Source organism: Tympanuchus pallidicinctus, unplaced genomic scaffold (assembly GCF_026119805.1).
Source record: "Tympanuchus pallidicinctus isolate F22 unplaced genomic scaffold, pur_lepc_1.0 scaffold10, whole genome shotgun sequence".
Taxonomy (NCBI): Eukaryota; Metazoa; Chordata; class Aves; order Galliformes; family Phasianidae; genus Tympanuchus; species Tympanuchus pallidicinctus.
Window position 1 is genome coordinate 1795074 of NW_026294619.1, and position 15278 is coordinate 1810351.

The window sequence follows — 15278 nt, forward strand, 5'->3', positions numbered from 1 at the left end:
GCACCCACCAGTGAAGAAAGAATCCCTCGTCCTGTCAAGAGTTTTCTTTCTTTCCCCGATAGTGCCTGTGGGAGCCAGCAAATGCTCAAGAAACTAATTTTAAGAAGGGAGAAAGGGAATGGTCTCTGCATTCTGTAGCCAAGCCCCATTGCTATATCCTTTTTCAGAGGAGGATTGTAGAGTAAGGCCGTGAGTTTATAATCAGCATAAATGAAAAACTGCTTGCAGAAAGCTTACTGTGATAAAAAGATGCAACAGCTACATTTGCAAAAGACATTTAAAATAGAGACCTCTTCCATCATCACCACCACACAAAAACATTCCCACAACCTGACCTATACTAGGTGATAGTATATATCATACTTCCCATCCATCCCTCAGATTAAATTATTCCTTGTATCCAGCCCCTAATTCTTATACTAATTTTTCCTTGAAAGCCTTTTTCCTCACCCTTAATTAGTGGCTGTGACTTGCTGTTCTGGAGAAGAAGCTAGAGATGGTTCTGTACTTTGTAGTCAGTAGCACTGCAGCTACTGTTTTAAATAGTCACAACGGAATTTCCTGCAGCAAGAAAAAAGAAAAAAGTTGTCAGACTTGGCTCCAAGCAGGGCTCCATCTCTCTGGGCTCACTTCTGGCTTTGCTGATTCATTCCTGGCAGCTAAAGGGGCTGGGGCAGAGCAACAGTGCTGCCATCCTGTAGCTCTGCAAATGATGCCATTTCTTATCTGGCTGTGAGCTGCAGCAGGTGAGGGCACTGATACACAGCTGCAGCCAGGGTAGGGTACCACCACTGAAACACCTTCTGCCCCTGGCCACAGAGGGAGGTTGTATCTTCCACTAAACCCAAATGGAGACATGCATTAGTGCTCTAAAATATCAAATTTGAGATAAAGAGTTCTGGATGGTTTTTCACCGTCCTTCCAAACTGCTTTTGCCCTCTTCCAGCTTCAGAATCTACACACTACAACCACAACACAAATCAAGATACACTGGGAGACATTACTTTCTAGTCACAGCCCACTGACTGTGCTTGGTAGACTGACATCTCTGTGCTCCTTAGATGGAAGTGCAGGAACAGCTCTGTTCACCAGAAACAGGGAAGCTGTGCTTTAAGCTGTGTCATCAAGACATTGCCACTCAGGCTCCTTTTATAAGTAAGCCTGAAGCACAGAGGTTTAGCAAGAGGAGTTACCTGTTCAAAACAGTTCCATGCAACACGTTTACTAGTGGAAAAGCAACTTGGAGGGCATTCCCAGGGTGGATTCTGATGCAGGAGAACAGCACAAAAAGGACTGCACAATTGAGATCCCGCCTTGTCCTTCTCCCCCAGGCTGAAGCATTAATTCTGGAAGAAGACATCCTTTATTGGGTGAGGGATGAGGAAGCAAAAGCTCTTTAAGGCAATGACCACTGAGAAATCAGAGATGTGAACAGTATCCAGATCATCTTCTTTGAATATGGCCACTGACATTAGCAGAATTCAGCTCTTCATTTTGATCCTCAGTGATTTCTAAGTGCTGGTAACCAGGCTGAAATAAGAGGGAAAGATGCTGATGCTGGACACGGCTGCATTGACTGGACTTATCCTAAAACAATCCTTCTGCCAGACACTGATTTCTGTAGGAGGTCAACACTTGATCACCTGCAGGTTATCAAATTTTCTAAAAATATACTTAATACCAACACACATACTTGTTCAGGAGCCTAAGGAATCTTGTCTAAGATCTCAGGATGCATTGTGTCTGTCTACTTTTCCTTTGCAAAATATCTTTACTATTCCTTTGCAAGAAATGAAAAGCTTACTTGGGAAAACCAGACAAGTGGGAAAACCTGACAAAGCTGTGAGTAGCCAAGAAAGAAGATATTATTCATCCTCTTTCTTCTCCATCAGTCTGCTTCTCCTGTCTTCTAGGTTGTATCCTAGAAGTTGGATGGGTGAGGACATCTTCATCCTCTCCTGAATCCTTCCTGAACCTATAACAAACAAGTCATGAGCCTGGGATCAACGCTTCCATATAGCACAGCTCCCAAATGCAAGGTAACTCCTGCAAGAGTTAACTCCTGCATACAAAACCAAGCCAGAAAGCAGAGACTGTGCTGAAGGTGAATGGTAAGACCACAGTTTGACACACGGGGGAGATGCTCTGCCACAGATGGCCATCTTGCAGGCCACTCACTGCACCGGCTCCCTGGGGTTGGGCTGTAAATCTCATCCCTACTACCTCATCTTCTTGAGCAAAGAACATAGTTATTTACTTTCTTTCACAGGTATAAGAAAAAAGTGCACTTTGGTGTAGTTTCAGTGATTTAATAACATTAAAACCAACATTCTTTATGCTCATTGTAGCACATCACAGAATGGCCAGGGTTGGAAGGGACCTCAAGGATCATGAATCTCCAATTGCCCTGCCACAGGCAGGGCCACCAACCTCCACGTTTAATACCAGACCAGGCTGCCCAGGGCCCCATCCAACCTGGCCTTGAACACCTCCAGGGATGGGGCATCCACAGCCTCTCTGGGCAGCCTGTTCCAGCACCTCACCACTCTCTCTGTAAAGAACTTCCCCCTGACATCCAACCTAAATCTTCCTTCCCTCAACTTAAAACCATTTCCCCTTATCCTGCTGTTATCTACCCTTTCAAAGAGTTGATTCCCCTCCTGTTTGTAGGCTCCCTTTAGGTATTGATAGGCTGCAATGAGGTCACCCCGCAGCCTTCTTTTCTCCAGGCTGAACAAGCCCAGCTCCCTCAGCCTGTCTTCGTAGGGGAGGTGCTCCAGCCCCCTGATCATCTTTGTGGCTCTCCTCTGGACCCTCTCCAACAGCTCTCTGTCTTTCTTGTACTAGGGGCTCCAGATCTGGATGCAGATGGGGCCTCCCAAGAGCAGAGTAGATGGGGACAATCACATCCCTGCCCCTGCTGGCCACCTCTCTTCTGATGGACTTGTTTCTTTTGAAACCCTAAAACTTCTTTTCTTTTCTTAATATTAAAAGTGCTGGGAATGTTGAAGCTACAAGCCCTTGAAAAAATATTCTCCTCCTATGCAACACCCCAAAAGACATGGATGCTTAAAACTAGGGAAAGACCCACTCCTCCTCCAGCCTGCTGGTTGGAGCCAGGAGTGCAAACAAAATCTCTTCTGGCCAAGCCCCCCTGTTAGTTTGGCACTAACAGAACTGGCAAACATGAAGAAAAATATATTTGAAGTAACAGGAAGAAAAATGAAGGTGGAGGAGGAAAAAAAACTGAGGAGTCAAGAAAAAAAACATTCTTCCTCCTGCTTCCCTTGAGCTATTCAATACTACTGGCAGGGTTATCTTTGTACAGGAGCAGGACCCCATTTGATTGTAGGAGGAAGCATCACAAACTGTCTCAGAGAAGACTTCCACGTCTGTCATACCTCCAAAATAATGTTCCTCTGCTCTTCTGCAGAGTTGGCCTACAAGGCTGGCAGGGAATGATCTTTAGGGTCCCTTCCAAGCCGTTCTATGATCCTACAAATTAAACTTGCTGTCTTTGTGAGAAAGGAGGAGGCAGCCACCATCCATGTGCTAGGTTGCACAGCAGGTAGGCAGCAGAGTGAGACTCCTTTGCACCGTTTTTCTGCTTATGCACCACAAGACTGGAGGCAGAGAATAAGGCAGTTGCTGCTCTGACAGACACAGGGTTGAGTTTCATGGGCTGTACCTTCTAGGCAAGCTGTTGCTGTTGAAAGCAAATTAGATCGGCTGGGCATCAAGCAATGCCTTCCATCAGTTTTCTCCACCCACCACCACAATCTTGACATTTTGTTCATGCCATCAGTGCCAACTGCTTCAGAAAGCCAGCTGCAACACCTACTGGAAGGACAAGAACACCACCGATGAGGAGAACAAGTGGGAAACTGCTCAAAGTTGAGGTGAGGAAGCTTTCTTCAGCCTTAGTCCAAGCAGAAGACGGGGTTCTCTAGGAAGACAGCGAGCTTGCTGGCCACCACATCCAGGTCACTGGTGTTGGCATATTTGAGCAGATTGGTGTTCTTGACAAAGTAATGCTTGAGGAAGTGCTGGCTCACACACTTGTGCAGTTTCTGCACCAGCCTCAGGAAGGCTTCATGAAAGCAGCGCCAATCCTTGGTGCGTGGGTATTTTTCGCACGTCCAGAATAGCACTGTCTGCAAGAAGCAGATGGGAAAGAAGAGGTGTTAAAGGTTCTGCTAAGGGCTCAAACAGCTTGCTAAGGCAGTTAGAGTGCTGGTAAGTGGCTGACAGCCTTGGAAATTGGAGAGCCTCGCACTGCAGTCTTCCTGCATTAATGAATCTGTAACAGAGGGATCACAACCAGCAGCCTAAGGGAGAGCCCTTTCACCTTCCCTTGGCTGTCCCTTTTCCTTTGCCTTGCAAACCTCACTGGACATACCAAGGATCTTGCACAGATGTCCAGAACAGGCAGGGAAGGAGGATTTGCAAAGGCCAGGGACCTCTGCAGAAAATGCCAGGTGTTTTAAGCTGTAGAAAGTGACCTATTATATAAGTGTAGAAGTGTAGAAGTGCAAGGAGGGAGAGAATAATAATCTTATGAGCATAGCTGTTAGCTTCAGCCATACTTGTGCTGAAGATGCACGCAGATTTTCTTTCTGGGTACACTGGGATTCCAAGCAACTCTTGCCTGTCTTCTTCTGACACAAAATACAGCATGTGTTATGACCTCTTCCTCCAAGTTTATTTCATGTGATATCATAGAATGGCTTGGGATGTAAGGGACTTCAAAGACCAACTAGTTCCAGCCCCCTGCTGTAGGCAGTGTTGCCAGCAGCTAAATCAAGACCGACCAGGAATCCATGAAGCCTAGCCTTTAATGTCTCTGGGGTGCAGCATCCACAGGTTCTCTGGGTAGCCTGTTCCTGTGCCTCACCACCCTCTGAGTGAAGAACTTCTTTCTAACATCTAACCTAAACCTCCTCTCTTTCAGTTTAAATCCATCCCCCTTGTCCTATCACGATCTATCTGCATAAAAAGAGAAATCAATAGATTAAAAAATGAGTTCCATATGATTATTGCTCTCATAACATTATTTTCATGTTGCCCATATTACATTTTTACAGGCTTTTCTGTTTGTGAAGAATTTTTTGGATATACTTACAGTTATTGTACCAAAAAAAGCAATATTGACCATCTTCATCAACCTGGAAATCATTTCTGAAACAAAAAAAGTCACTGATCTTGGGTGTAAGAATTCCACTCTGTTTCTTAGTGTTCTCTTAACTCAAATTTTCTTTTTCAAATTCAGTGCCCCAAAGAGACCTCCAAGAGATGCTGTGGTACACGGCTGAACGGCTGATACACGGCCTTCAATTCCTCTGCTTCCTCAAAGTTAAGAATTTCATCAAAATAAGGCATTATTTTCTAGATTGCCTGTTTTCCCCCTCCACTTGGCCTTGCAATAGTTGTAGTGTTGGGGAATTTCTTCTCAGATAGCTTTTCAATTGTGAGCAAATTTTATTCATAGCTGTAATAACCACAAAATCTTTTTGATGTTGCCAGGGAACAAAAGACATGGCGAGGAATTCAAGCTGGAGCTTACTAAGAGCTACTCCTTGGAGATTTGCAGAGCAGTTATCTCCCATCAGCACCACCGCCGCTTCTGCAAGATCTACAGGCAGTTGTTAGAGTGGAGTTTCCAGAAGCAAGAAAAATAGCGCTGTTTTTCCAGTCAGGTCTTTCAGATGTCCTGATTATGAACATCATTCCCCCATAATAGATACTGAGACCGTATCTCGATATCATGGTGATGCCTACCTGAAGATGATAAGCTGTGATGACGGGCTTATTTCCAGCACACCAGACGTCCTCCTTCATCTGCCTCATGACTCTGAAGCATTTCATGCGACAGCCACCATCTTCGTCGAGGCCTTCCATGAGTATATGTTCAGCACGGGAGAAGCACAGCTGCCAGTGATAATTGGAGCGGGCCAAGAGGTCAAAACCAAGCGACTATGGGCAAAAGGGAAAGTGTGTCACCAGATCAGAGGCAGACTTCTCTGAGCAATGCAGAGGGCTGTTACAGAGAGGCTGTATGTTAGCAGAGGCAGCAAACATGGTTAATTTTCCCATTGTAACTCCTTGATGGAACAAGCAATTTGCTTTCTTTCCTCATGTGGTGACATCGGTTACTCCTGGGAGATTCAGCTCTAGAGATGCCAGGTACAAACAGTGCTACTAAAGCTGAGGCACAACTCTACAGGCAATTTGCCATAGAGCAGCAGGTCCTGAGCAAGTGGGGAGCAAGCAAGACTGGAAGGCAGAACTCGATGTGTGGGATAATGGCAACTAGGACTGGTCTGTTGCCAAAGGAAAATGTTGAGGTAGTACCCCACTTGCAGAAAGATTACATGAGACAAAGCAAAACAGCAAGAAAAAATGCACTCAGCTAAATGGCCAAAGCTATTTGCAAGAAACCCATGCAACAGATGTTAAATCAGTTTTCCCTCCACAGAATTCACCATCATTAAGAAAAGAAATTCTCAGTAAAATCCAAATAATTTGAAATATTCTCTTCCAAACCTTCCAAGCCTTCCAAACCACTATCACATACCTGCAAAGTAAAGTTCTGCACAGACTTTACAGTTGTTTTTGCACTGCTCACCTTGATGCACTGCACTTTTTCCTGAGAAGGCCAACGCTTGAGGCAACGAGGCCACCGGGCTTTCTCAGGCCAGCAAGTTGGAATCTCCACTGTAGGAGCCAGCTCCACCTCAACCTGGAATTCTGATGTTTCCACAGCCACTCGAACCACTGAGCTGAAGCTCTCCAACATTGTCACTTTATCTGTGAAGGAACAATGTGAGAGGTGATAAAGGTGAAAAGATCCTCTCCTCAAGTCAAGCAAGGGGCTGTGTCGTGCCCGTGTCCAAATTGAGACTTGCAGTTCCATTGCTGTCTCAGTACTCTCTTCAATGACATAAGTGGAATACAAGAAAAAGCTTATTTCAATCTGCCCAAAGGAATGAGAGCAGAAGAAAAACTAAACATGGTCAATGTTGGTCCAACTATGTTCATGGAGGAAGTTTCCGTCCCCATTTTTCCCTGTCATTCTGGATGGATCACTGTTCCTTCAGTTTTGCTGTTCGAGCCAATGATGTGATCATCCTCTAACCCACTGAAATAAATACAGAGCAGATTACCATAAGCAGTTTAAGTAATTGTGTGTTAATCCACCTCAGTTCGACTGACGCTGGCTAGGGATTCCAATTCCAAAAGGATTTCATGCAGCAGGCATGAAGGGATAATGATGAATGTTTAGGATAGTAACTTCTATTTTCACCAAAGAAATACCCACCTAGTCCTAATTGCAATTTAGCATCTCCTCCAGAAAGCACAGTGGAGTCCATCTCCAGTATAACTTTATAAACATCAGTAAATCTGGGTGTTATTTCCCCACTGAGCCAAGCCTGGCACCAAAACAGGAGCTATACTTCTCCCAAGATCTCAGCAGAGGGACCAAGCAGCTGAAAAGCATTAAAGCCATAGCTTTGTCAGCACTTAAATAAATTCACAGCATTTCCATAAGTATCACGACCGTGCTGCCTATGATGAGCTGCAGCTAACACAGTGGCAGGCTTTCACCTCAGCACGATGACTTCCTCATAAGTAAAGCTTCAGATGAAAGCTCTTTCCATATGATCTTTTCTATGAGCCTCAATGGTGACACTTTATCCTTCTTTTCCTTTCAGTAATAACAAACAGTTGCTGGAAGAATGCAATCATCTAGCTGAACCTGACTTTAACATCTTTTCTCCTGTGAGTAAAATTTGAAGTGTCATCAGAGGAGGTGAAATACGTCTATATTTCTAGAATATGGAAGACCCATTTCAGGCTGCTGATGGGTAAAGATGTTCTGCAAATACGATGTGAGAAAAAGCACCGTAGTCTGAACTTGACCATGTCACAGTATCTTATTGTGAAAAGATGAACATAAACCGTTCAGCTTGGATGAAGCCATGTGTTCATTAGCTGCAGTCTATAACATGCCTTTAGGACGCTAAGAATTAAATATGAGGATCACTGTTTAGGCAGCATTTTGCTGCAGATGTCGCAGCTATGAAGGCATGTTGCATGCACCACTGATTGCATTATGTCAGCACTTCCAGTACAAATTGCCACAGGATATACACAGGCACTTTGGAATTGCTTACAGAGGAATCAGCATCACTACTGAAAGCAAGTTTCCATGATATCTACTGAATAGTCTGGGCACTGGGGAACATGGAACACTTGTTCAACAGACTTTTTTTCAAGACCTTCTACATACTGGAAAGACATGGGCACCTAAGTCTTCCCTAGAATATTACCTGCCCTATTCATATTTTCAAACACTTCTCCAGCTTACACACTTTACCCTGTATGCAATTTTTCCTACAGCATCTTTCTGACTAGTCATGTTGCAACTGCTGTACCAGAAAAAAGATTTTTTTTCCCCACATCCCAAACTGCTTTGAAAATCTGGGTTGCATCTTGGTTGAGGGTGATGTTGGTGGAGAACTTACCCAAGTTCCCAAAAGAAGAGCACCATTTTGAAGAACTCAAGGTCTACTTAATTCTGTCTTCAGTGCAGGTCTAAATTTGCACTACTGCAATGGGTTAGAAGCTCCCTGACGTTGGGAGGGTTTGTTGTTTTTTAACTTCTAATTATGTGAATGGCACAAACACTTTGTGTACATAGTAGTTCCCCCTCTGCTAGCTGCAGAAGACAGCCAGTTCCCCTTATACCCATCCCCACTAAACTCACTGGAGAGGTTACAGGAAACAATTGACTTTTCCACCAGCTCTCGGAAGACGATAAGGACTTTGGCTGGAACCAGGTCACCTTCAATGTTCACATCTGTTTCGTGCCACTGCTGAAGGCTTTTTGAGAACTGTTCCACCTCGAGCCATTGATGCAGCTCCTCAGGATCCCGCACAGAGGAGAGTAGCTTGGCTCCGTGCACAGTGTAATAACGCCAGTGTCGGACCTGGCTTTCCCTGTACCCAGTCAGGCCACGTAGAGGGACAGTGATGAGGAATTGGCTCGGTGCTAAGACCTAGGAGAGTTTAGAGAGATTAGGAATACAGGCAAGGGCAGATGAGTGATCATAAGGGTTAAGGAAGTAACACGTGCAAATGGAGGCTTTGAAGGGAAAGAAAAAATATGGTAAAATAGGAATGATTGAACACATCCAGGACCTGTTCCATACCTGTCTGAGATTTACCTTGGAGGTACACGGAGTGAGAGGAAATTGTCCTTTAGGAGTCTGATGTGACAGACATGGCCCATAGAAGACAAGAGCACACTCTGGCTGGTTTGCCACCACATCTGCCATAGTTTTCCCCACTCCTTGTTATTTCTAGTCTGCAATTGTACGAAATGTAATAACTAAGAGCTTCCAAGGTGCAGCAGAGCAACAGAGAGCTTGTTCTGAGATTCAGCAATGGGAAGCAAAATAGTTCAAGTTCTTAACTCAGAGCCATTACTAGAGATAAGCCTAGAGTTCCACAGTTCCACAGCTATGTCAAAAGTACACTTTCTGGATCTTTTCCAAAACCCACTCGTGACATTAGTAGAATAAGTCCACAGCCCATTCATTTTACAAGCATTTCACTCTGCCTGACTAGAATATCTATCCTCCATTAAGGAGACATAGACATCAAGGCAAGTGACATGCCTGAGCCTACACAGGCAGTGGCATTGTCAAAAATAGGTTTTGGGAAGTGCTGTATGAGGCTGCATCTCCCACTGAGCAGAAGCGAGAAGCAGAGTAAGGATGGAAAAATGATCAGTGGATAACACCCAGAAGCAAGCTTGTTTGCAAAACAATAAATCAGCCTCGCTTTGAGGATAACCATTCTCCAACCAAACCAGCACTCAACTGGCATTTGCAGAGTGAGTAAGGTGACTCAGAATTTCAGAAAACCTCATACAGGTTCAGGACACAGCCAGAATTGCCAGGTTTGGAAGTATTTGGCCAATCTTGGCTGCAGGTGTTGGTTTCCAAACCCATTCAGACTTTTCCTATGTTGACTCTGAAGCTTTTCAACTTCTGTTGAGTCCAAGTCTTACTTACACTGACATTAAGCAGGTAAAAGAGCTGTGTGAGCAAGATGTGGTGACAGCAGTTGCTGAAAGGCTGGAAGGTGGTTACCTCAAGGTCAATTAAGCACCCTTATCATTCTCCAGAAACAATCCCAAGCATATAGATAGTCTTCAGTGTAACTTAGAATTTAAAACGTTACTGCAGAGGTGCCGAGGCCCGGCGGGCACTGACAAGACCTTCATGGCTCCAAGCAGGCTTTCTGGGGCTCCTACCCACACCTTTGCCCATGGACCTCCATTTCAGCTCAGCCCCAGACGTGCTCCTTCCCATAACAAAACCAGCTTGTAAGGGGGTGGCTGTCATGCCCCTCAAAATCAAAAGGGCATGCCAGAAGGGCTGGGAAACAACAGCTTAGATATAGGCAAAAGGAGAAGGGTGTTGGGGTATAATGCAGATCTGGACCCTATGCAAGTGTATGCTGTTTGACAAGGCTCCAACACCACTTTGAGAGGTTATACTCATACCAAATTCAGCTGTGCAGCTAGTGTCCTCAAGGCCTAAACAAACCCCAGGTCTCTCTACCCATGCTCTGTCACACCAGGCTTGCATGCCAGAGCCAGATTTCAGGACCCAAACAAGTCACAGGCTGTGATCCAGGAGCGTTCGGTTCTGCAGCATATAACCTGTGGCCAATCCTGTTGCATTAAAAACCTGCCTGCAGCATGTTGATTAATGTAAGTGCAGCCAGGATATCTCAGGCAAGTGGAAGCATTAGGTTAGAAATACAAGCAATAAATAAAGTTTCTTGCAGAAAGACTAAGATAGCTATGGGGGACAAATTAGGAGGATGAATTGTCTGGAGAAGAGGATGGGTGAGGAGGAAGCAGGCACCAGAGGGTGTTGTACCTGGATGGATGGGTGGAACGGGCGCTTTCCCCGCAGCAGAGCTGACCACTTGGCCAGTAAGCCCGGCTGATCCTGAGAGCAGCAGAGAGGAAAACGAGAATCACACAGATCAGAGAGAAAGCATGTGGCAGGTCATTCATTCACCAAGAAAAGCTGCAAGCGTACTACAAGCCTCTTTGCTAAAGGAAAGAAATCTCCCCTGCCAGCATAACAGAGCTGACCACTTGGCAATGTGGTTGGCCAGTGCTGTACTAGGAATTACTCTGGATGTTAACCTGCTCCTTACATCTTTATCGAAGCCTCCGCAGCCTTTGCACCAGAACTGCACAGATGGCGGCTGCAAAAAAACCAATGGACCACAACTTGGAAGCTGTAAAAAAAGGGAGCTATTTAATTTGGTCTCTCTGAGTTTTATTTCAAGTTCTCTTAAAGATTTTGGCCTTCTGCCCCTGAATTGCAGAAATAAAACAACACTGAGTATTAAAAACTTTGTTAAATTCCCCACGTAGCCCTGTGTATCTAAAAGGAGGCTTGTATAGTTTCTCAACATATCTACACTCTGCATCAAGTTAAATCCTTTTAACCAGAAACTGGAAGTTCTGAAAAGTCACCATAAATTTAATTTACAGGAATAATAAAAAAAAGATGCTGCAAAATTAAACACGGAATTGTTAATATACTGACTTTCCCTTGAGACAAATCTCCTCTAGGGTGAGTTATCTCAACAACGATATTAAAGATTCTATTTTTTGTAAGCAGAACAGACCAACTCAAAAACATTTTCTTATTAACCCATTCTTTGCTGCCCCATGCCTACAGCACAAAGTCAGCCAGCCCTCCAAGTGTGATTGTCATTGACTTATAGCACTGGGTTAAGTGACAAATCTGCCATTTTTAAAGAAAATATGTTTCAGGAATTTCTTTTAAGCTGAGGGTGTTCAGACCAGGCTACAGTATGCCATTGTGATTCTACCGATCAGAATAGGTTGCCTTGTTTTTGTTCTGTTTTGTTTTCCAGAACAGCCATTTTACCTTGGGCCTGGTTTTGTCAGTCCTCATAAGCCAAACAGGTTTGTTCCAGTATGAGAGGTGGGTGGCAGACCACAGAACCAAGGAAGGCGTGGATCAGGATGTGGCACTGTGTTGTGGCACTGTGGTCATTCCTACTGGCAAGCACATCTGCCAATGTAAATCTGAATGTGTTTATCTGCAGAGCAACAGCCAATTTACAGCCTGGATGACCCTATGCTGCCTCCACCCCCATGCCCGTCAAGCAGCTTCATACCCAGAATTCTTCCCTCTCAATCATAGACAGCTATAAAGGTTGCCTTATGCTTTCACACACTGTGCATTTATCCATAAGTGGCTGCATTTTAGTGTATGGGTTGACATAACTGGAGTATGCACTCTACTTCAGATGAGAGGGATCATTTTCATCTGAAGTTGCCATTGCTATCAGTTATTACTTATACCCTTATGGTCGTTATTGCTGTGCTAAACAGTCAAAGAAAACAATCAGTCTCCTGTCACGCCTGGGACAGGACACTGTTGTTTTGGTATCTGATGGTCTAAAATGACTTCTCCCACTAATAAGCATGTTTCTTCCCAGGAAAAAGAAGTTCTAATTCATGACCAAGAAAAAAACAATATATTTTTCTGAAGAAGCTTCTTATGTTCACAGCAGAAGAAAGCATTCTGAAGTTTTTTTTAGTGAGTTGACAGGTTTTTCACCTGTGAAAAATATGAGTCATAGCTCATCCAGACATGGGCATTTTTTCCTTTTAATGTTACTGCAGTACTTTTTTTTTTCCTGTCTTTTGGCTTCTGTGTGCAGATTGACAGCTCTGGCAACAGCGTCTCTTTGTAAAAGCAGCAGCTGTGAAAAGAGACTCTGCCTCATTTACCCATCCCTCTCTGATATACCTCCAGTGTTAAGATGCCCACAAGTACGTTCTTATGACTCAGCCAGTCCCCACACTGAAATGTCAGCATATCTTCCGTGGTGCTTTACTTGGAGGTACCTGTCCATACACTTGCAGAATGGAAAATCACTGACTGATTGCCATACGAACTACAGACACTACACTAGATCTCTTGTCCATACCTTAATATTCTCATTGTGAATGCCAGAGTTGGAGATAGCCTGGAATCGTGTGGCCTTAGAGCTGATTTCTGCGGTCAGTTGCTGGATGATTTTCTGCACCTCCTCCACCGTTTTGGAGACCAGATAATGGCGTGGCTCCACCTGTCAGTTGCAAGAAAGACACTTCATATTAGAGATAACTGCAGTCTTTGTCTCCAGTGGTAAGAACAATCCGTTTGGTGAACCCTGAAACATATATGCCTATGCTGCAATGGGAATAAATCTTGTTCCCTTTAGATTACAGTCAACATACCATGACATGGAGCTCTTTCTGATGAACACTGAAAGGCAAAATTCAAGACTATAAAGGATTACTTGATATTCTTACGCCATAGCAGTGAATGGAAGAGAAGGATTTAATTACATGGATGAATTTGCTAACTATCAACTGCAGCCTTGTTTTTCACCCATTTTGATCCAGGACAGCCAGCTATTCCCCTTGCAGAGCCACTCTCAGAGTCGGATTACTTTTTGCTCCAAGAGCTGGCAAGACTACAAGAATAACAGATAACTCATGCATTAATCAGACTGCAACTATATGTGGCAACAGTGTAGTACAGTGAAAATATCCATACTATCTTCATATCTTAATACAGGGTCCCTGCTTAGATGGTGACAAGGTATTTTGCCAAAGATGTTCCCGTTGAGGGCTGGGAGTTTGTGTGACCTGGTAGATAGTCCTTCAATTCAAGCAGCATTAGTGCAATTATTTATAAAAAAATATTTCAGTGGAAGGTCTGAAGTGAAGAATGGAAAACTGCTTGCCTAGGATCAGTTATCCAAGGAAGAGCAATTGGAAAGTTGGAATAAACACCTCTCCTTTCTCAGCCAACAAAACTGGTTGTTGGGATTGTTCAGTCTGGAGGAGGCTCAGTGGAGACCTTATTGCTCTCTACAACTGACTGAAAGAAAGTTGTGAAGAGGTAGGGTCAGCCCCATATCCCCACGTAACTGGCAATAGAGGGAATGGCCTCAAGTTGTGACAGGGGAGACTCAGGTTGCAGGTTAGGAGCAGTTTCTTCTCTGAAAGGTTGGTCAGGCGCTGGAATGGACTGCCCAGGGATGTGGTAGAGTCACCTACCCTGGAGATGTTCAAGAAACACTTAGATGTTGTACTAAGGAACATGGTTTAATAGGGAAATATTGGTGGTAGGAGGATGGTTGGATAAGATGATCTTGGTGGTCTTCTCCAATTTTGGTGATTCTATGATAGGTAACAGTATTTTTACTAAGCCTTTATAGTATTTACAAGAGGGAAACACATCAAGAGAGCGGTATTATATCCCCTTTGGCCAGACTCTCATCTACCTTTGGCATCCCGATTTTTTGCTATGGTAATAACACACAGTCCCTTACGCTTGTATCTAATACAGACGTAATACACGTATCCACCTGTAGCTATAGCTACTTTCTTTCACTAGTCCAGATGAATGCCTTAGTTCTTAGAGCAGTCCAATGAACTTGACTTGCTCAACAAGACACCTAAAGGCTCCTTCAACAAGTAAATTTTATGAGTGACAGTGAAAGTTATCCTCCCCTAAGAGCTTTCAGAGTCTACAAATAAACTGTTTAAAGTGTATCATCACCGTTGGTTGGCTCAAGCTGAGCTCCAGGACTGCCCCTTGTACTCCTTCCTCATGTTGTGTTCTCTTTGAGTGCTACCTGTCAGAAACACCTCCTTCTCTCTCTGGTATCCTGGAAGAATCCATCCAACCTAGCATGGCCTTATTTAATTGCACCTTAATTGCCTACTTGCTGAACTTCAGCTGTTGCCACAAAGCATTTAGGACAGTACAGACTCTAAAAACTTCAGGGAGGTACCACTAAACAACTCCTTCTGCACGTAGGTCTTCATCACTGAGACAAGGATGGAAGAACAAATTACATGAGACTTGTATTACCCACAGCTAATTACAAATACCTACCCAGTCTGCTGCTGCAAAGTAGAACCTTCCTACAGAAGGGAAGCCATAAATGTCAGAAGACAGAATATAAGCAAGTGAACGCAGTTTCTGAAGGGCCAAGGCATTTATCTAATGTGTTTAGCACCAGCATGAACACATTGGGAAATAAGTCAGAGACAGTTCTTCATCAGACAGCCATTTCTACCACCTATTGGTGTTTCCATTACCAAGTGTTGACTTCAGAAATTTGCCAGAACAACAAGGTTGATTAAGGCT

At 44.1% G+C, this 15278-nt stretch overlaps 1 protein-coding gene across 5 annotated transcripts in view; it reads right to left on the bottom strand.

Moving 5' to 3' along the window:
• MAB21L3 (mab-21 like 3) overlaps nucleotides 1-15278 on the bottom strand; it is a 36250-nt gene that overhangs the window by 16045 nt on the left and 4927 nt on the right. For 2 of the 5 annotated variants that reach the window (XM_052666232.1, XM_052666222.1), the window contains 6 exons: nucleotides 13060-13200; nucleotides 10956-11027; nucleotides 8768-9059; nucleotides 6626-6807; nucleotides 5779-5973; nucleotides 2292-4154 (listed from right to left, as the gene is read on the bottom strand). In XM_052666232.1, the coding sequence (XP_052522192.1) occupies nucleotides 3921-4154; nucleotides 5779-5973; nucleotides 6626-6807; nucleotides 8768-9059; nucleotides 10956-11027; nucleotides 13060-13200 (1116 nt within the window). In that variant the 3' untranslated portion in view covers nucleotides 2292-3920. Of the gene's footprint in view, nucleotides 1-2290; nucleotides 4155-5778; nucleotides 5974-6625; nucleotides 6808-8767; nucleotides 9060-9227; nucleotides 9368-10955; nucleotides 11028-13059; nucleotides 13201-15278 lie in introns of those variants that run through there. The other 3 variants (XM_052666252.1, XM_052666262.1, XM_052666241.1) reach the window with 3 other exon arrangements.